Source organism: Diabrotica virgifera, chromosome 6, assembly GCF_917563875.1.
Source record: "Diabrotica virgifera virgifera chromosome 6, PGI_DIABVI_V3a".
In the NCBI taxonomy this organism is placed as follows: domain Eukaryota; kingdom Metazoa; phylum Arthropoda; class Insecta; order Coleoptera; family Chrysomelidae; genus Diabrotica; species Diabrotica virgifera.
Genome location: NC_065448.1, coordinates 198,288,758 through 198,311,696, shown reverse-complemented (window position 1 = coordinate 198,311,696; position 22,939 = coordinate 198,288,758). Strand labels below are relative to the sequence as shown.

General features: G+C 32.6%; 1 protein-coding gene across 1 annotated transcript in view; it reads left to right on the top strand.

The window, feature by feature from the left end:
• Positions 1–17,142, top strand: part of LOC126887123 (integrin beta-1-like) — a 75,006-nt gene extending 57,864 nt beyond the window's left edge. Inside the window, exon 5 of the mRNA XM_050654481.1 lies at positions 13,020–17,142. Coding sequence (XP_050510438.1) covers positions 13,020–13,287 — 268 coding nt within the window. The 3' untranslated portion in view covers positions 13,288–17,142. The remainder of the gene's footprint in view (positions 1–13,019) is intronic.
• The last annotated feature ends 5,797 nt before the right edge of the window (positions 17,143–22,939 follow it).

Here is a 22,939-nt window from a genome sequence, read left to right as displayed (position 1 = left end):
TCGGCACCATAATAATAATGAAGAACAGACCACCAACCAATACATAAGAGCGTGCATCGAAAAAGCTAGATATGTACCCCTTCAACCGGATCGGGATATTTTTCAAGAGCTACAACCTCCCTCTTGATATAAAAATAAGAATGCTGCGATGCTACGTCTTCTCTGTCCTTTTTTATGGTGTTGAATCATGGACCTTGAAAGAATATATGTGCAGAAAATTGAAAGCATTTGATATGTGGCACATCGGAGAATATTTAAGATCTCGTGGACTGACCGGGTCACAAATGAGGACGTTCTTAGAAGAATGAAGAAGAACCGAGGGGTACTGACCCCCATAAAATCTCGAAAGTTAGCATATTTCGGAAACAATATGCGAAATTAATGCAGATTTGCCCCCCTACAAGGAAAAACATTTGGAAAGCGAGGTCCAGGAAGAAAAAGAACATCCTGGTTAGAGAACCTCAGAACCTGGTTCAACACATCTGTGTAGCTTTTCCGCGCTGCTGAAAATAAGATAAAGATTACCGTGGTGATCGCCAACATTCGTTACGGATAGGCACATCAAAAAGAAGGTTATATACAGGGTGTTTCATTGGGAAACGGAAATACTTTAATGGTGAATAGAGGTCACCGAGGCCGTTCTAGATATAGTAAATTTTTTGCCCTACCGACTTGTATATCCGAGTTACAGGGTGTTTTATCGATTTTGCTCATTTCTTTCCTAAGCCATAACTTTAGAACCACCCTGTATATTTTTTAATACTTGGTACACATATGTCTCATTCAAAACCCGAACGACCGACATACTAATCACTAAAGCTCGGATTATAGGCAAAATGCCTTTTTTTGCCTATTTTGTCTATTATAATTGTTTTTGCACTTTTTGCCTTTTTTCGTAAATTCCGCCTATTTGTGCCTTTTTTAAAATTTCATGGTACTACCCATGATATTATTATATTACTAAACCATTCTATAATAAAATTTTGGGTCAATAATAAAATATCAATGGTTTGTTTATATAACAGATTTCTAGGAAAATGTACCTGATCGAGACTTGAGGGTTAACTATTTGGAAATCCCTAAGCTTTATTAGTTTATTATCAGTTGTACAGTCGGTTACTGTATCAGAGTTTAGTCACAAATTGCTATATTCTAGTTTAGTTTTGTTGCGTATACCGAAAAGCAAAGAACAGGTTTTAAAACGTTTTAGACATTTGTGTGAAAAGATGACATCTAAATTAAGGCTATGGATCGCACCTTATTCGGAACTTTCTCTAGAAGGAGATAGAGCATTTTGTAAACCATGCGGCAAATCGGTAAGTTTTATTTTTTCTCTTTTTTTCTCGTCCCACAACATAATTAAATTCTATAGCGGTTTAAGAATTCTAATTATTTTTTTTAATTCTCAGATTTCACGTAGAAAAAAGTACTTTATTGACCAGCATTGTGGAACCCGACTTCATAAAAGTAATTTGGAAAAATTAAATTCCTCTAAGTTAGCCCAAATATCTCTGCGGGATGGTTTAAGCAGTTCAAAAAAAAAGGAGGAAGACGCATTTAAATTTGATTTATGCCAGATGATGATTGCATTCAACATTTCTCTATATAAAGTTAATAACCCTAGTTTTAAATGCTTTTTCGAAAAATATCTTAATAAATCCTTACCGGACGAGAGTACATTGAGAAAACATACTGTGGAAAAATGTTATGTGGAATGTATTTCAAAAATTAAGCGGGAGTTAGAGGGCAATTTTTTGTATATTATCGTGGATGAAACGACAGATGTATGCGGCAGGTATATAGCTAATTTAATGATTGGAATTTTGAACGAAAATTTTGCGAGAAAACCTTATTTAGTTGCCGTTAAAGAATTGGAAAAAACAAACAATTTAACAATAAGTCGATTTATACAAGATAGTTCAACAAACCTCTTTTTACCCAACCCTATACCAGTGAATAAAATAGTTTTAATGCTTTCCGATGCTGCGGCATATATGTTAAAAGCTGCTGTTAATTTAAAGATTTTTTATCCTAATTTAATTCATTGCACTTGTGTAGCCCACGGGGTAAATAGAATTGTTGAAGAAATAAGAAATCTGTTTCCGTTGGTAAATAATTTTATAAATTTTATGAAAAAAGTTTTTGTAAAGGCTCCGTTGAGGGTGCAAATATATAAACAAAGACTTCCCGGTGTCCCTTTGCCACCTAAACCAGTAATTACAAGGTGGGGAACCTGGCTCGAAGCAGTTTTTTTTTTACTTTGAACACTGCAATGAAATATAATTAGTTATGTCAGAATTTGATGATGATATTTCCGAAGCCATTCGAGAAGCAAAAAAAATATTAAAAAATCTCAAATTGAAACAGGTACTCGCTTATATCAATGACAATTATAAATTATAAGTAACGGTCAATTAATTTAAAAAAAAATGAAATATGTTTTCGACAAGAATGAAGGTTTTCGTTTTTATCTAATGTTGCTAAAGTTTTGAATGGGACATTTTCCGAGGAATTACAAATTATGCAAGATTTATTATCCGCTCTGAAATATGCTCCAATTACATCTGTCGATGTCGAACGTTCGTTTTCAATGTACAAATTAATTTTAAGTGATCGAAGACATAGTTTTAAGACCGAAAATATTGAAAAACATTTAGTTGTTTCTATTAATGATAAAATTTTAAGTGGTTATAGATAATAAGTTATATTCCTTTATTGCCTATATTTTGCCTAAATGTTAATATTCCTGCCTTTTTTTAATAAAAATCTTTGCCTATATAGGCGCCTTTTTCTTCAATTTTTGTTGCCTATAAATCCGAGCTTTACTAATCACAAGAAAAATCCCGGTCCGTATTAACAAAAAATTATAAAGTACCTAATTGTGACCTTAAAACAACACCCTGTATATTGAAATTTTGAATATCCGTTTGCATATTTGAGAAGAGCACAAAAAACTAAGTCTAATGGTTCGCTTCGATTTTTCGGCCAGACAATTTTCTGACTATAATTTTGAAATTATATTGAATTCTCATTGAATACTCATTTTAAAATGAATCAATACTTATTTGCCACATTGGAAAGATCCAATTATTAATCACAAGAAAAATCCAGGTCCGGATTAACAAAAAAAACAAAGTAATTGTGACCTTGAAACAACACCCTGTATATTCACATTTTCAAAAAATTTTTGCCATTTGAAAAACCATAAAAATCCGAGTTTATCTGTTCACTTTGATTTTTGTGCAAAAATTTATTAACTTTAATTTTGAAATTAAATATTTAAAAATTTAAGAACCATGAAATTATTAAGTAGGTTTTTAAAGCACTTTTAACAATAAACCATTCAAGTCAATGAATAAATACTAATTTTAAAAATAATCAGTTATTATTTACTGCGTTAGAAGGACTCACTTACTAATCACAAGAAAAATCCAGGTCCGTATTAAAAACAAAATACAAAGTAATTGTGACCTTAAAAAAACACCCTGTATATTAAAATTTTTAAAATACGTTTGCACGCCTGATGAGAGCACGAAAACTAGGTTTAATGTCCTGCTTTAATTTTTTGTGCAGACAATTTAATGCCATTACTTTCGAAATTATATCGAAATTTTTATTATGAGTTCCCAGAGTTCTTAAAAATTTCGACATAATTTCAAAATTATTCATTAAATTGTCTGGCCAAAAAATGAAACGAACGATTAAACTTAGTTTTTTGTGCTCCTTTCATACCTATGTGCAAACGGATTTTGAAAATTTCAATATACAGGGTGTTGTTTCAAGGTTACAATTACTTTATATTGTTTTGTTAATCCGGACCTGGATTTTTGTTGTGATTTGTAAGTGGGTCATTCGAATGTAGTAAATAAGTATTGATTATTTTTAAAATGGTTATTTATTTAATAATTTTAATAACTTATTGTTAAAAGTGCTTTAAAAATCTTCTTTTTAATTTCAGTTTTCTTAAAAGTATCAATGTATTTAATTTCAAAATTAAAGTCATTATTAAATTTCCTTTACAAAAAATTAAAGCAAACTGATAAACTCAGATTTTTGTGGTCTTTTCAAATGTGCAAACAAACTTTGGTAATTTCAATATACAGGGTATTGTTTCAAGATCACAATTATAGTCGGTTCGCTAAACTCACACACAACTGGCTAGTGATTTTAGTAAGTAATTTTGCCAATTTGCTAAAATTGGCAAAAAAATAATTACTAAATAGTTAATAATTACTAAATAGTAATTTTGAAAATTTTGGCAAAATTGGCCAAAAACAAAAAAATTATCTACTAAAATCACTAGCCAGTTGTGTCTGAGTTTAGCGAACCGACTATACTTTGTTTTTTTGTTAATCCGGACCTGGATTTTTCTTGCATTTAATAATTGGCTCGTTCCAATGTGGTAAATAAGTATTGATTAATTTTAAAATGAGTATTTATTCAATAGCTTTAATAATTTAGGTATAATTAAAAGTTTTTTTGATTTAATGGCATAGACATTATTCATTCAGCCAGTTGCAATAAAGAATATACAATCCTATCCCTAATACAAAATTAAACAAACAATATAGTAATACAGTAAATAATACAATAATAATCTAATAAAAACAATGATGGATCTCTGATAAAGTAATATAACATTTATGATAAAAAAGGATGCAAATCTGAACTTAAATCATAAAAAATTTCATGGCTGCATACAAATCTTATAGGACCGTGCGTGTATCTGACAAGAAATCTATAATGATATTGTATATTTGTTGTGAGGCTGTAGCCAACAGAGACTGGATATTGAATGGTGCATGCATATCAAGTTTAATTAAATTTTTATATAGAGACTTTGAATGCTGTTGAAACTTAGTACATTCAAAAAAGATATGATCAAGATTACCCTGTTTTCCGCAATGTTTACAATTATCGTCTTCAATTACATTTATTTTATATAAATGACTTAGATAGCAAGCATGCCCAAAACGTAGTCGATTTATAGTTGTTATATATTTACGTGGAGCTTTAAAACTCTTAAACCAAGTACTTTCTGAAATCACTGATTGTAAAGTGGTGTATCTTGTGGGGTTTGTTAAGCAGTAAAGATTCCATTGATCTTTCCATATCGATAGTTGGTTTCTTTTAAAAATAGTAATAACATCTGATACACATAAAAAATATGACAATAAAGTGCCTGACGTTATACTGGATTTAGCTAAGTAGTCTACATATTCATTATTTTTGAGTCCAATATGTGCCTTAACCCAAATAAATTTTATATTGAAGCCAGAGTCTTCTAAAGGCTTTAACATATCCTATATTAAAAATATGTAAGGATTACTAAATGTTTTGGGCAAAAAAGTATTTTTGATATTCTGTAAAACTGATAGGTAGTCTGAAAGAATTAACGTTTTTTTAGTATAAGAGTTTTTAACATATTTCAACGCTTCAAGTATGGCCAATGATTCCGCAGAGAAAATTGAAAACTCATTGGGAAGTTTGTACTTGAATTCGAAACCTCCATAGCCAGTCCCTTTTCTTGATTTAGATGCAACTGTGTATATAACTGTGGCATCACCGTAGCAGTTCAAAATAGATTTCAGGATATTGTTGCTGATTATGTTGTTTTCGTTGTATGGGTATTATTACATCAGTTTTATGGAAGAGAGCAAAGTAGTCTAAGTTTTTGTCTACTGTTTTCAATTCTACTAACTAAGAGTTAATAATACCTGCTTTTTAATTATTAATTAATTAATTATAATTAATTAATTATAATTAATTAATTATAATTATTTTTGAATTATTTTTGTTTCTGGAGGAATTAGGATTTCCTCCGATAGTTGCGGTTACAGAGCACTGGCTTCCCACAGATAGCACAAGTACGTTTTATGGACATCCAATGGACGTACATCTGTGTACATTGGAACGTCCAATGGACGTCCCGCTAAGGTACAATGGACATCCGATGGACGTCCAACGAACGTCCAGAGTTCACAAAATTGGACGTCCATAGAACGTCCGCTACAAACGTAGAGTGTACGTTGTTGAAGCTTTCAGTGTACATCTTATGTACATTCAATGTACATCTGATGTACATTCAATGTACGTCTTATAGTCATTTTTGTAGGGCACTTTTCAGAAAGCAATCTAGTGTCCATAATTTTTTGAATACATAGGTACATAGCAAAAAGCCTTTAGGTATAGGAAATAGTTCCTATAATACTAAACTTATATATACTTTAAAGCATTACATAAAATACCTTTTTTATTTCTCTTTATTATAACTTTATTATAGGAACTTCATTAATGCACGACTGCACTTGCACGATAAACAGCAAACACAAAGATATCACAGGATTATTATATTGTATGTAATAACTTAATAAAGACAAAATTCAGATAATGACGCCCTATCAAGCATGCACATGCAAGAGGTTTATTTCTGTTCTGTTCTTTAAAAACATTACTATTTCTTAGAACTTACGAGTCAGTACGGTTGTATATTGCAAGCGGGTTTGCCATTCTGTGAATTATCATAAATAAATCCTCCTTCAGTATTCCACAACAATTAACAGCGATAATCCCCTAAAAGTACCTGCCTAATACACCTTTTACGACCGATGGCGTGAAGAGCGACATAACGTTGTCAAGAAGATTCTCATTTAGTTTGGCGCGAAATTTAACAGTTACAAAATGCACATTTAAGATTTAAATTGGTAGTGTCTAATTATTGTAAGTTCTATAATTACCGATGCGCGATGTAGCTCCGTTATTCTGAAAAAGTTTACCATCGTTTTATCATCATCTAATATTATATAGGTTTAATTAAAATAATTTTAGTGGTTCAGTGTAATAATTTTAGTGATTCGATGATGAAAAAATATGTGACTACATTTATTAGAAGCTTCTTGTATTCTACTAATAATATTGCTTTGATTAAAACAAGAAGCTATATAAATATAATTACTCATAATAATAGTCGCGTTTTGTGTAAAATCTCCATGGACCACAAATGGATGTCCAATGTACGTTGAAATCAAACGTCCAATGGACGTCGCGTAATGGACGTACATAGTACTTCCAGTTTTGGTCCATGGACGTTTGGACTTTAAATGTACGTTATATAGACATCCATCGGACGTTGTGTGCTATATGGGTTGAAGTTAACGAGCCTTTTTTTGTAGAAAAATATACCACAATTGCCAGGTATGATCGTCCAAGTTCGGCTCATTGAGGCACCCTGATTCTCTCTAGAAATGATTTTTCTCTGGTAACAAAATATGACTTTTTGTTAAGTGAATCCTTTTTTGAGTTTTCCTTAGTTTATAATAAAAATCTTAATCTTTACATTATTTGCATTTATAGATCACCCGATTCTACCGTGGAACTATTTTTTCAGAACCTGCTAAATTTGTTAGATGACCTGCCTCAAAAAAAGCAGAAAAATTCTATACGGTGATTTTAACATTAATTATGCTGCTGCTAGTGCTACCCAAGTGTCCCTGGCAAACATATTTGAATCGTATGGTCTCTCAATGCACGTTAATTCTCCTACAAGTATTACGAAAACTATATCTACCATAATCGATTATATTGTCTCAGATTTCTCACCCCTTGATGTCTGCTCTACAGTTATTAATGCGGTACTGTCTCATCATGAAGCAGTGTATACGAAGTTTAACATCTTCAGCAAACCCTCCTCAAAAACCCGACGTTTAGGTAGGATTTTTTCCGCCCAGAATTTTCGTGAATTCCAAAATTTATGCTTAACTTCTGAGTGGCAATTTCCTTCTATGGACGTGGACTATAATTTCAGTGTTTTTCTAGATAAGCTTCTCCACATCTTCAATAAGGCATTTCCTATAATTCCTATTAAGCCAAAACATCGGAAACCTTGGGTTACGAAAGGTATTCGCATATCAGCTAAGAATATGCGTTCACTACTATACATCAAGAAATTTACTACCAATGTTGCTGTCACTGAATATATCTTGAAGTACAGGACAACATATCTAAAACTTGTTAGGTCAGCTAAAAAAGTCTATTATCAAAATCGTCTGGGAAGCTCTAAAAGTGTTGCAAAAGAAACTTGGTCTATAATAAACGATCTTCGAAATAAGACTCACACAGCTCAATCATTTTCCCTTCCAAATCCTGAAAGTCTAAACGACTACTTCGTTAATGTGAGTAAAAATATAACATCAACAATTTTGCCGCAAGATCCCCTTTCCTATCTTCCTAATTCAAGAAAGGTCTCGAATTCATTCTTTTTACGACCAGTCGATAACTCTGAACTGATCCAAACAATCAATAGTATCAAAAGCAAATCATCCTGTAGTACTGATGGACTATCTATAAAAATTTTTTCTAATCTAACAGAAAATATGTTGGAAATCCTCCTCTTACTAATTAATGATTCCTTCGAAAAAGGTAAATTTCCAGAGTGCCTAAAGACAGCCATTATTATTCCTCTTCATAAGGGTGGCAAAAATCTTATGCCTGAAACTATAGACCTATTGCCTTACTACCGGTGCTCTCCAAAATTATTGAGAGACTCATTAAAACTCGACTTATGTCCTTTATCGTTGATAACAACATTTTATCACAAAATCAGTTCAGCTTTTTAACAAATAAATGTACCACTGATGCCATGTTTTCTGTACTACATGAGGTTTACCAAGCACTAAACAATAATCTTTATACTGCCACTGTTTTCTGCGACTATGCCAAAGCTTTTGATATCTTGATTACAAAACTAAATTTCTATGGAATTCGTGGTATTCCTTTGAATTGGTTCCAATCCTACTTGAATAATAGGAAACAACTAGTTAGAGCAAATGATACTGACTCTAGTCTCAAAAACATTGTATGTGGAGTACCACAAGGTTCAGTATTGGGTCCTCTACTGTTCCTTATCTTTATAAATGACATCACTAATTTAAAAATCAATGGGAAAATTTTTCTTTTTGCTGATGATACCAGTATCACTTGGAGCAACTCAACTATTGCATCTTTTCATGAAACTATAACTTCGGATCTACTGACGATAAACATCTGGTCTGACTCTAATTTACTCTCTTTTAACGTAAATAAAACAGTAGCATTATCCTATAAAGGAGCTCTTCAACCTTTGCCTCTTAATAACAGCCAGATCAGTACCGTTGATTCTGTAAAATTTCTTGGTATTTTTTTAGACATCAACCTCAAATGGTCTCTTCATATCGATTCGTTAAGTAAGAAACTCGCCTTAGCTTGCTATGCAATGAGATCTGTCTCAAGGGAACTCAATTTAGCATCTTCTAAAATAACATATTTTTCGTTGTTCGAGTCTCATCTTCGATATGGTCTTCCTTTTTGGGGTTCTAGTACAGCTGCTCAATTTGATGTCATTTTTAGATTGCAAAAAAGGGCAATAAGATATCTGTTTGGCCTCAGAAGATCTACACATTGCAGAAGTTACTTCAGAGATCACTAAATTTTAACACTTCCCATCTTTATATACTCTAGAAACGGTTTGTTTAATTCGTAAACACCTTCATGTCTTTCCATCAAGGCCCAATCATCTTTACTCCACCAGAAATTCAATCTTTGATATTTATTTACCGATTCCATCCACTGAGTTAGTAAAGAAATCTATATTATATTCCGCAAAGAAACTGTACAATCATCTTCCGTTACAACTTAAATCTGCAACATCTTTCCCTGAGTTCCGTAAAATGACAAAAGCCTATTTATCCAAAAGACCATATTATTCAATAGAAGAATTTATTATTCAGTAGCATAAATTTGTCAGTTCCTTATATTGTACCTATTTTATTTTATTTGTTGTGTGTTCAATTTGCAATTTATATAAATTTTGCAATAAATTGTTTTTGTCTTGGCTTTTATATTTTATACTGTACATTATTGACAATTTATCTAATTTTAGTAAATTGTAGTTGTTATTTATATTATTTTCTTTTGACTGTATGTAAGCTTTATCCATTAAACTGTAAAAATTTTCAGTGGCAATAAAGCATATTTCTATTCTATTCTATTCTATTCTATAATGTCAGAGTTCTTAAAAAATTCAATACAATTTCAAAATTAAAGTCATAAAATTGTCTGGCCGAAAAACTGAAGCGAACGATTAGACTTTGTTTTTTGTGCTTTTTTCAAACATGCAAACAGATTTTCAGAATTTCAATATACAGTGTGTTGTTTTAAGGTCACAATTACTTTATAATTTTTTATTAATCCGGACCTGGATTTTTCTTGTGATTAGTATGTCGGTCGTTTGGGTTCTGGATGAGGCACATATGTGCCAAATATCAAAAAAATATACAGGGTGGTTCTAAAGTTATGGCTTAGGAAAGAAATTGGCAAAATCGATAAAACACCCTGTAACTCGGTTATAAAAGTCGGTAGGGCAAAAAATGTAGTATACCTAGAACCGCCTCGGTGACCTCTATTCACAATTAAAGTATTTCCGTTTCACAATGAAGCACCCCGTATAATAATACATAGATTAAGATGGTTTGGTCATGTTTAACGTCGAGATATTAATTTCCCAATACGAACAATTACTGAACTGCGGGTTCCTGGAAGGAGTAGGAGAGGAAGACCTGGGGGAGACGCTTAGGTGGGACATATCAGTAAAGGGGATTAATATTGATATGTCAAAACGGCAAACAGGTGTATGTTCTCAAAAAATTTTTGATAGTGTGTAAAAAAAAGTCTTACAGTTTTACAGCCTTTTCCAATTTAATATTGATATGACCCAAGATAGAAACTTATGGCGAAATGCAATGGGATGATACTCTACAATAGGGAACTTGCACATAAAAATATTTTTGCATAAAATTGTTAATTTATGTTTAAAAATGTTATATTCAAAATATTACGTCTTAACAATGAACGGTGTACGTACAACAACTGATCAAAGTTCCGCGCCCAAAATTTCCGTTTCAAACAACTTCAAAAGCGCGAGCTGGGGTCTGACGTCACCAACCACTGCGTTCTCGTTCGCCCGTTCGGTGAGCTATTGCATTTAATGCATTCTGCCATTCTTAGTTGTGCGTGTCGAATAACTGTGTTATTATTGTATTGTATTGTAACAATATTATTGTATTTAGTGTATAATATACTTTATCAAAGTTGAAAACAAATTTGCGTAGCGTTATTTAAGTACTACCTATATAGTACCGGAATGCCAAAGCACAACTGTCAGCACATCCAACAAACAAGTTTTTACTCTACTACAGTCGGAAAAATGAAAGAATACCCATGAACGAACATATAAAAAACGCTGTATTTTCCTGTCACCGTGTCAGACAAAAAATTGGCCAGCGCAAGTACATGTAATAATTATTGTTACATGTATTTGCACTGGACAATTTTCTTTATGACACGGTGACAAGAAAATACAGCGTGTTTTATATGTTCGTTCATGGGTATTCTTTCATTTTTCCGACTGTAGTAGAATCAAAACGTCGATTAAAATGGCTAAAGGCATACTTGCGAGACAAAAAGGATATTTCACAAATTAGCAAAGGTCTTTATGTCTGTGAGGATTATTTCGATGTGAGTTTCTATCTAATTAGGTATCTAATAAGACATTTTCTATTTCAAGAAAAAATATTAGTTGTCGTTTCATGAAATGTGCCTGCTTAAACTTGTTTATTGGTTGAAGTTGGAACAAGACATGAATAACTATATATAATTCAAGATTATGGGTAGTCACAAAATTATTAAGTCAGGTATTGTCCCGCACATATTTGATTGTCAACCAGACAGAAAACAGGCTTTTTTCAGCCTGTGAGGGAAGCAGCCTTTAAAAGGGTTAAACGACAACTTCTTGAAGACGTCGCTTTTACATCTAAGTCTGTTCTAGAGGACAATGATGATAAGAGACAGTGTGATCCTAATTTCACAAACTTAGTTCAATAAGGACCTGAATTAAACCAACCAGCTTTACCTCAAAAACGGTATCTCAATAAAGGTATTCAGTGTAAATTTTAAAGGAGTGTTACAGTCGGGTTGCCGCCATTGCAAATACATAATAAGGATGCAGGAACTTCACCTATAAAAGACTTGAAACAATATTTAAAGATACAAAAAGTGAACCAGGAAGTTCTGTATTTGAAGATAATAGTGAATATAGTGGTAGTGATGACTATATTGGTAAAATGAAAGTGTTTCTGTATCTTGTGATGAAGATGCGAAAGAAGAGGAAGCAAAACAATTTAAAAGTTTGTCTCTGAATTGTACAGCGATGAAGTTTCAATACAGACCTAGATTGTATACGTTTCATTTTATACGTTGTAGTTAATGGAAAAATATTGTAAAACACAAACAATGCATCTATTTTTAACTCAAAAAGATAACAGGACACACATTTGTGTCTCTTGGAGATGATTTCGCCATAAGCGAAAGAAATGTTTCGAGAATATTTGCAAAATCTGTTCCATTAATTAGTAAATATTTAAGATCTTGTATTTTTAATCCCCAAGTTAGTTCAATTGAATTAAACTTACCCTTACAATCCCCAGAATAACCTAATCGCTTTGTTTTGAAAAACCCTCATGCATGAGTAATAGTACTTATGCGATTTAAACCCTTTAGAAAGTAGCAATTTCTAACTTTTATTTTGAAACTAAATAAACTGATTGTAGAACTATACAAGAATACAAATACTACCTGGTATTTTCCAATTAAATACGATTAAAATGTAATATACAATTTCCGTAATACTCTAATCGTGTTGTTTTCGACTCCTAGCCCGGTTGACCGTGGTCCGTGACGTCAGACCAATAGAAGGACGTTCAAGCGCCTCCTAAGAAAAAATTTGAAGTTGTCGTAAGTTGACTTTCAAAGCGTCGTAATAACCGTATGGGTTTAAATATGTTTTTTTGCATGCAAGCGTTTTAAGATCATGTTACCTTATGTTTTTTAATATTATTTTAATATTTAAAAATTTATGCAAGTTCCCTATTATCTATAACATTTTATTTTTTTTAAATCTTCTACATGTATTAATCTCTTGTTTACAGGTGTAGTGATTTACGTGATTGTGTCGAATGTCAAGCTTACAAATCTGGAAAATTAAAGGATACATGTGATACGTCGTGTACAGAGTTCCAAACCCAAGTCGTACACGTAGTACACGAATTAGAAAGCCAAGATGTGAATAATGTTAAGAAGTGTAGAATAATAGACGATGAGTCTTGTTTGATAATTTTCGATGTTTTTTACATAGAAGATAACAAACTGATTGTACGAGCCTTGGATCAAAAAGTCTGTAGAAAGACTTTTTGGTAGACAAAAAAATTTATTAGTATTATTAACAATAATTCTAATTAACCAATAATAGGTATACAGGGTGATTGATTAGTAGGGTAAAGCTCAATAGCTCCGCTATAGTAATAGATAGCAATAAAAGTTAATAACAAAAATTTTAGCCACCTTTGAGCTTCAAAATTAGTTAGAATGTTACAGGGTGTTCGATAACACAGTGGCAGACCTAACTTGTTTTTTTAAATGGATATTTTATTTTATATTCGAAATCCTGTTAACTTCTCCATCACAAAAATATAAAGGTTTTTAATGTTGTACAGGGTATTTACAAAGTTATAACCAACTTTGTATGAAAATCGTAACAAGTTCAACTCCCTGTATAAATAAAAATACGCACAACAGCCATGGTTTATTAATGCCATATTTTTTATTTATTGTCAAAATTTTTAAGAATTATTGATGTTGCTAATTTTCTTTATATCAAATACAGGGTGAGTCAAAACGCAAGTACATTATTTTCTCAGTAATTTTAAATGGAACACCCTGTATTTTATATCATTATTGAAAAGTAACATTTACGTACTTTAATTTTTATATAACATTCCCTATGTCTAAATTTATTAGTTTTCGAGATATTTTCATTTTTCAGAGCGAATTATTTTAGGTGTTTAAATTTATCTAAATTTTAAGTAAGCCATGACTGAATTGACAATTGAAGATTACCGATTATCAATTCGGTAATCAATGTAACACTGTAGCAAATAAAGAAATAAAAATAATTTATTAGTAATACATTTTACAAACAAAAACACAACCACTACATGCAACATTTTTGAAACAATTAAAAACTGTCTTTTTATGTAAATGCAACAAATAAACAAAAAAAAATAGTAACAAATTTTACAAAAAAAAAACACAAAAACACAAAATACAATATTTTGTGAAGACAATTAAACACTACTTTTGTATGTAAATGTAACAAATAAAGAACAAAACATAATTTATCAGTAATACATTTTGCAAAAAACATGTTTGAAAAAATTAGAAGCTACTTTTAATACAATATTTTTAATATTTAATTACATAAGGCGTTCAAAATTATCTCCTAACACATTTATGTACGCCTAAAAACGATCATTGAATGAGCTACTTACTCTACGGAGCATTTGTAAATTAACACATCGAAATACACTTTGTGTTCTATTTTTCATCTCATCCCTTGTTGTTGGAGGTATTTTATAAACTTCATTATTAACGTAACCCCAAAAAAATCAGTCCAGTTTATTAAATTCTGGTGATTTGGGTGGCCACGCTACTGGTCCATTGAAAAATGAAAATATCTCGAAAACTAATAAATTTAGGCATAGGGAATGTTATCTAAAAGTTAAAGTACGGTAATGGTACTTTTCAATAGTGATATAAAATACAGGGTGTTCCATTTAAAATTACTGAGAAAATAATGTACTTGCGTTTTGACTCACCCTGTATTTGATATAAAGAAAATTAGCAATATCGACCATTCTTGAAAATTTTGACAATACGTTAAAAAATATGGCATTAATAAACCATTGTTGTTTTGCTTATTTTTATTTATACAAGGAGTTGAACTTGTTACGATTTTCATATAAAATTGGTTATAACTTTGTAAATACCCTGTATAACATAACAAACCTTTATATTTTTGTGATGGAGAAGTTAACAGGATTTCGAATTTAAAAAAAAATATAGGGTGTTCCATTTAAAAAAAAACATAAGTTTGGTCTGCCACTGTTATCGAACACCCTGTAACATTCTAACTAATTTTGTAATATGAAGCTCAAAGGTGGCTAAAATTGTTGTTATTATGTAACTTTTATTGCTATCTATTAGTATAGCAGAGCTATTGAGCTTTACCCTACTAATCAATTACCCTGAATACTACATTAATGGACAAAAATATGAAATATTTTGAAATTATCATAAATATGTTTAATGATTTCATGTTACCAAATAATTTTTTAAGGGGGGGGGGTGTCAATTTTTTTTATTATTTTAAATGAAAGTGATTAACTGCAAGAATACTCCCTGAACATTTATATTGATGGGAGTAAAATTACCAGAGATACAGCATGTTAAATATTTTTACTGCATGTTAGACTCGCTTTGCTGCGGTTTCGCGCCAGCACGCTTGAGCGTAATGACAAACGTTTAACAACGGCCCCCCTTCTCTTTTGTAGATTACTCCGCTATTCAAAGACATATTCCGGTGTGCGCCACTTTACGATTTGACAGACAAAAACGAAGACGAAGTTGTCAAAACTTAAAACGCGTTTTTTTCAAAACTACTTTTTCCAAGGCAGTGGACATTATTGTAACTCTAAAGAATACTCGACCAATTCACCTGAAATTTTGCAAAAATTTTCTTTACGAAATTTCTTGAGGTAACGCTGTCGAGATATATTTGTACTAAAAAGGGTAGTTAGTAGTTCCCTAGGTTGGCTGTATACCATATAGTTAAAAAAAACTCAAACATGAAGTGAAAACCACTTCTATGTAATTGGTATATTTATTAAAAATTTTAAAAATCCCAATGGATTGAAAAAATGTGTCCAATTCAGATATATTTGTCTTTATGCTTATTTTTTGTATAACAATAATAACTACAAAAACTTGACAGCGTTACCTCGAGAAACTCATAAGCTAATAAAATATTTTTTTGACATTTTTGTTTCACATGATCCAGAGACGAGCTTGGATGTTCAGCGTAAAATTCATTTTTTTTTGGAGGTCTGTAAAAATTTGTCATCGTTGGCTTATTTTTCAATGTTTTTCCTTGAAAATTTTAATGAATATTCTTTGAAATAAAACAATTGTACAATAGTTTTAAAAAAATCACAAAAATGTTCTTACAATGTTGATTTCAAACCATACTCTCCCCCTAAGAATGTAACAAGTTTTACGTGAATAATTAAAAAAATTAAACGCATTTTAAGTGAATAATTGAAAAAAAAGTAAACACTGAAATTTTTGGAATGAAAAGTAAAAATGTCTTGAAACTAAAGATTACTTAAGACATCTTATTTTACTGTTTTGTTGAAAAAAAAAACATAAAGTTAATAGTGAGTATTCTCTTCTCGAATTTTAACTAGGTACTTCTTGTAACCGTATTGGAATACTCTGAATTAAAAATCTTGAATATATGCTTGACGGATTGCCTTCCATTATTCTTGTGCTGTCCATCCTTAACTCTTCCAGTGTCACAGGAACGGGATTTCTTTTCCGAATATGACGTTTTAAAGTATCCTGCACATACTCGGTCGGACTTAGATCCGGGCTCTATGGTGGCCAATAAAATCTTTCAAATTGCACGTCGTCAAGGTAAACATTCACTATTTTAGTGACACGAGGCTTAAACACAATACATTCGAACGCATTTGTCAAATCCAATATGGCCGGTAAATGGCAAAACATGATCTCCTAAAATGTTTTCAATGTACATGTCAGCTCGCATTCGTCCAATCATCTCCACAAATTTGGTATGTCCTTCCCAAGATAAACCACCCCATTACATTATACCTCCAGCACTAAAATTAACGCTGGATGAGGTTATATGAGGTTACAACTGGCATACCGTTCGCCAAACTCTTCGACAAAATTTCGTCCAATTGGCTTCTTTACCTGAATTCTAATCTCATCTGTGTAATTAATAAGTTTAGCAAGATATTTTGTAATTATTTCAAGATATAGTGCCATAACATAAATATTCTATATTTTTGCCCATGAGTATATTATTATTAACCATATTAACCATAGATATTAATTATTTCAATTATTTTTCTGAATATTGTTACAACTAACACTACAATTTAATATTACAATAAATTAACATATTCTTCTTAATTACCCATTTTTATTTCAATTCCTTAATTATCATAATTTTAGCTCTGGAAGATCGTCTACGGGACGGACGATGTACTTATTATGCGACAAATGAAAAATCTATCGAGTATAATAAACCATACTTCCTGTTTTGTAGACCCCCGGAAAGCCTTTGATAGAATTCAACTGGAGGTTGTTACAGGATTATTGCTAACAGGGGAATTCCGCATAACTTATTAATCAGAACAATCGAATACATTTAAAAAGAAACAACATTTAAATCGCGAGTAAACGGTAAATTTAAAGAGCCCATTAAAGTATATAGTGGATTCAGACAATGTGATTGGACTAAAAACCGTAGAGTGGCTCGTAAAAATGATGAATTGCTGCATCTGTACATTAGAAATCCCCAAAATCTGGAGGAAAGCTAGAGTGGTAGCCCTCTTAAAACCAGGGAAGGATCTGGCGGATACAAAGAGTTTTAGACCTGTGTCTCTTTTGTGCCACCTTTTCAAGGCATTTGAAAGAATGATACTGAACCGGATCGCTGAATATGTGGAGACTAAAATTATTCCTGAACAAGCAGGATTCAGACCCGGAAAGAGTTGCTGCAGTCAAATTCTTAATCTCACCCAACATATTGAAGATGGTTTTGAACGGAAAGAAATAACAGGAGTAGCGTTCATAGACCTAACTGCCGCCTATGACACAGTTAACCATCAACGGCTACTCGAAAAAGTCTACGAAACTATAAAGGATTTCCGACTAACAAGGTTAGTGAAATGTCTCCCCCAGAATAGACGCTTCTACGTAACGCTCCAGTCCAAGAACAGTCGGTGGAGGGACCAAAAAAAATGGGCTACCACAGGAAAGTGTCCTCGCGCCGATTCTATACAACATATACACCAACGACCAACCCATACACCAACAAACAAGGCAATTTATTTAGGCTGATGATACAGCTGTGGTAGTTCAGGGAAGAACCTGACAGATGCCAGTCGAAGTGAAACTGACAGATGCCCTGGGAAACTTAGCTCTATACTACGATAAAAACCATCTGAAATCTAATCCCACAAAAACCCAGGTATGTGCTTTCCACCTTAGAAACAAGCATGCCCGAAGGCCGCTGGAGGTGGAATGGCGTGGTCAGATGCTGGAACACAACGAGACGCCAAAATACCTTGGCGTCCGTCTGAATAGAACTCTGTCTTACCGGTACAACTGTCAAGATGTCAAGAAGAAAGTAAGTGCCAGAAATAATATCATCCGCAAGCTAACTAATACAAAATGGGGAGCACAACCACACACTCTCCGCATTTCTGTCTTTCGGCCGCCGAGTTTGGAACACCAGTATGGGTAAACTCTGCTCACGCAAAGAACGTCGACGTGGCTCTAAATGAAACGGTTCATATAATATCGGGTTGCCTGAAACCGACACCTATCGAAGAGGTATACTCCATAGCTGGGATTGATCCACCACCTATCAGGAGGAAGGTCACGTCAGAGGTAGAACGAAAAAAGCAGGAGACGGACCGAAGACACCCCTTATATGACCACCAAACTAAGCCAAGCAGACTAAGATCTCGGAGAAGCTTCCTGAAAATATCAAGATCCATCTCCGAAGCGCCAGAGACGCGCCGAATACACCTATGGCAAGCGTCAGCTACCGCGACACATTTTCCTCCCTCAGAGGAAATGGCTGCTGGACACAATTTACCGTATCCGACTTGGAAAGCGCTAAACAGACTAAGAACCGGCGTTTCACGTTGTGCTAGTAACCTGAAAAAATGGGGATACCAGAAGAACGATACCTGCGACTGTGGCGTGGTTCAGACCAGCTGGCATCTACTATCGCACAGAGATGAGAGAGACCTGCACAGAAGAAGACTTAATTATAGCAAATGACAGGGCCGTCTATGTGGCCAACCATTGGAAATACAGAATTTAAAGTTGTTGGTGTTCCGGACACGGAAAGAAAGTAAGTAGACAATGTGATCCATTAAGCCCGTTACTATTTAATATAATTATGGATGAGGAAATGTTATGTACACAGTGTGCTTTACTATGGAGCTGAATCATGGACATTAAATCGACTTAAAAGCATTTGAAATGTGGACATTTAGAAGAGTGTTAAGGATTTCATGGGTAGAGTCACTAATATAGAAATGTTAAGGAGAATAGGCAGAGACAATGAAATCGAAATGTTGTTCTGAAGCTATTTTCTTGTGGCATTTTTACAATTTTAACTATTTATAATGAAAAATAAGCCACAATATAGTATTTTGTATTTTGACAACGGCACCCGATTTGGGCGTCGAAACGTTAATAAAAATCATTTTTTTAATAATATTGTGGCTTATTTCCCATTATAAATAGTTAAAATAGTGAAATCGAAAACACAATAAAAGAAAGAAAATTGGAATATCTCGGACATGATGAGAGGCGAAAGATATAACATCTTGAGACTCATAATTCAAGGAAAAATAGAGGTTTCCTGGTTGAAGAACCCAGAGAATGGTTTGGTTGCAGCTTAAGGCAACTGTTCAGAGAGCTGCCTCGAAGGTCAGAATAGTCATGATGATTGCCAACCTTCGTCGCGGAGATGGCACTTAAAGAAGAAGATGGATGAGGCAATAATGATGAGAGTGTGCAAAGGGAAAGGATTTAAAATGAGGAATGTGGAGTTGACAATCCTATATTATGCAGACGATGCTGTTCTAGTTACGGAAAATGAAGAGGATCTTCAGATGCTCTTCTTGCATTGTTGTAACACAGAAAGGAAAAGTCTGATTAAAATAGTGCAACTGAAAAGAAAAAAAAATGCACCATCATCTGTAAAGAATCGGGAAAGTGGTTGAACAAACAATGAAAGTATTATGTTTATATAGGATTGAGGATGGATGGATATAGGAATCTCGTCGTTCAGGTTGAACGACGAGATACTGAAAATGATGGAACAACGAAGACAATATTAGAACAAAGATAACAATAAATACAGGGAGATTAACCACGAGATAAGAAAGATGATAAAACAGGCAAAAGAAAAACACTTAGAAGAGAAATGCAAAGAGATCGAGGACCTCCAAAAAAGATACGATCTATTTAACCTACATAAGAACGTCAAAGAAATGGCTGGACTAAGAAAACAAAATCTCACTGGTGCACTTCTGGATAGACACGGGGTTGGTATAACACTGAGCGATGAGAAAGTATAACGTGAGGAGACCTGGGACACATAGAACTTACTTCAGGAGAAATAGGCCCAGATATTACAAAAGAAGAAATAATACACGCATTAAAAACAACGAAGAACAGAAAAAGCCCAGGACCTGACATGCTTTCTATCGACCTTCTAAAAATTATAGATGAGCAGCATATTGATGTTTTAGTGACACTCTTGAACAAAATTTATAGCTCAGGCACATTATTACCCAAAGAACGGTTAACGTCGATTTTATTTGTCTCCCTAAAAAGAAAAACGCAAGAGAATGCGGCGACTACCGCACCATTAGCTGAAGTTGCTACTGAAAGTCATCCATAACCGAATATATCAGAAACTGGACATAAACATTAATCAATTACTTTTAATCGGAAATAAGCCACAATTTTACCAAAAAAATGATTTTATAAGCGTTTCGAAGCCCAAATCGGGTTTCGTTGTCAAAATACAAAATACTACTAAAATAAACAAAATTGTTGTTGCTAAGTAAAAAAATTCTTCTAATAATTTATTTAATCTGACTCATTTATATTGGCAATTCAGACATATATTATACATTTTAAAGTAGAAGACTTTAAAATGATATCGCCAATATTTATGAGTTGCGTTCCTGGGACGACTTTACTAAAAGATAGTTCATTCGATTACATGAAATCAATCCCAACTCAAGAATATCCGTCACAAAAAATCATAGCATGTGATCTGTCTTTAAAAAGACAACCAAATGCAACGATGACAGTAAAATTCTCGCGTTAGAGATTCCATAGTAAATCACTATAAAGAAATATTTTCAACTTAATAATGAATTCTATAAACAAAATTTTGGTCTAGCAATGGGCTCTTCTTTATCTTCATTATTGGCTAATATATTTATGGAGGATTTCGAAACTAATATCATTTCTAAACAAAATTTAAAACCCACAGTGTGGTGGAGATATGTAGATGATGTGTTTTCAATATGGCCTCATAGATCAGAATTGTTGGATACATTCCTAAATATTATAAACGATCAAGAAGAGACAACAAAATTTACAATGGAAAAGGAATATAATAACACTCTACCTTTCCTCGATGTTTTAGTATCAAAGAAGGATACTGGATATGAGACTCAAGTGTATAGAAAACCAACACACACCAACAGATATCTCAATTACAAATTAAATCACAACATCAACGTTAAGAAGGGAATCATTAAATCCTTATGTTATAGAGCCGAAATTACTTGTTCTAACGAAAATTCATTGTTAGAAGAAAAACAATTGTTAACATCTGTTTTATTAAAAAATGATTATCCATTATCGTTTATAAATAATTAATTGTCAAGACTGGATCGAATAGAACAGAACAACGTAGAACGGGAACCTATAACATCCACAAGAAATAATACGAGGAAAATATCAATACCATATATAAAAGGACTATCCGAGAAACTTAAAACAATAGGAAATAAATTCAACATTTCAACAACATTCAAAACAACAAACACATTGAGATCTATTCTATCTAAAACTAAACCTAACAGTGAACAAGAAAGAACAAAGAATTGTATTTATAAAATACCTTGTGAATGCGAACAATTTTATTTAGGTGAAACATCAAGACCATTAAACGTTAGAATAAGTGAACATCAGTCTTATATTAAAAATAGAGAATTTGATAGATCTCAAATATGTCAACATGCATGGGATAATGAACATAGAGTTCAGTGGAGAGATTCAAGTATAGTCTTGAAAGAATCAGATAGTAAAAAGAGAAAAATCAAAGAAGCGGCTCTAATTATGCTAAATGAAACCAATTGTGTCGCAAATTCCTCGGTAGAATGCAGTAAGATGTGGTTACCCATACTGAAAGAGGAAGTCAATAGAAAGAAAATACCACGATTAGTAAGTCAATAACATATCGAATTAGTACATATTTTAGTACATATTACTATTGTATATCTATGTATTATTAATATTATTTATAATTTAAACATATTAAAGTCAGAATTTGGTATTAGTTTTTTGAAAGTAAATTAAATGTAAGACCAAATACTTACGATGTCGGGATAGTATCACGAGGTTTTTTCCTGGTTTTCCCTCGTGATTTACTATGGAATCTCTAACGCGAGAATTTTACTGTCATCGTTGCATTTGGTTGTCTTTTTAAAGACAGATCACATGCTATGATTTTTTTGTGACGGATATTCTTGAGTTGGGATTGATTTATTGTAATCGAATGAACTATCTTTTAGTAAAGTCGTCCCAGGAACGCAACTCATAAATATTGGCGATATCATTTTAAAGTCTTCTACTTTAAAATGTATAATATACGTCTGAATTGCCAATATAAATGAGTCAGATTAAATAAATTATTAGAAGAATTTTTTTACTTAGCAACAACAATTTTGTTTATTTTAGTAGTATTTTGTATTTTGACAACGAAACCCGATTTGGGCTTCGAAACGTTAATAAAATCATTTTTTTGGTAAAATTGTGGCTTATTTCCGATTAAAAGTAATTGATTATAAAAATGCCACAAGAAAATAGCTTCAGAATAGACATTAATGATACGCAATTTGTGTTTCGCAAAGGCCTAGGAACTCATGAAGCTCTTTTT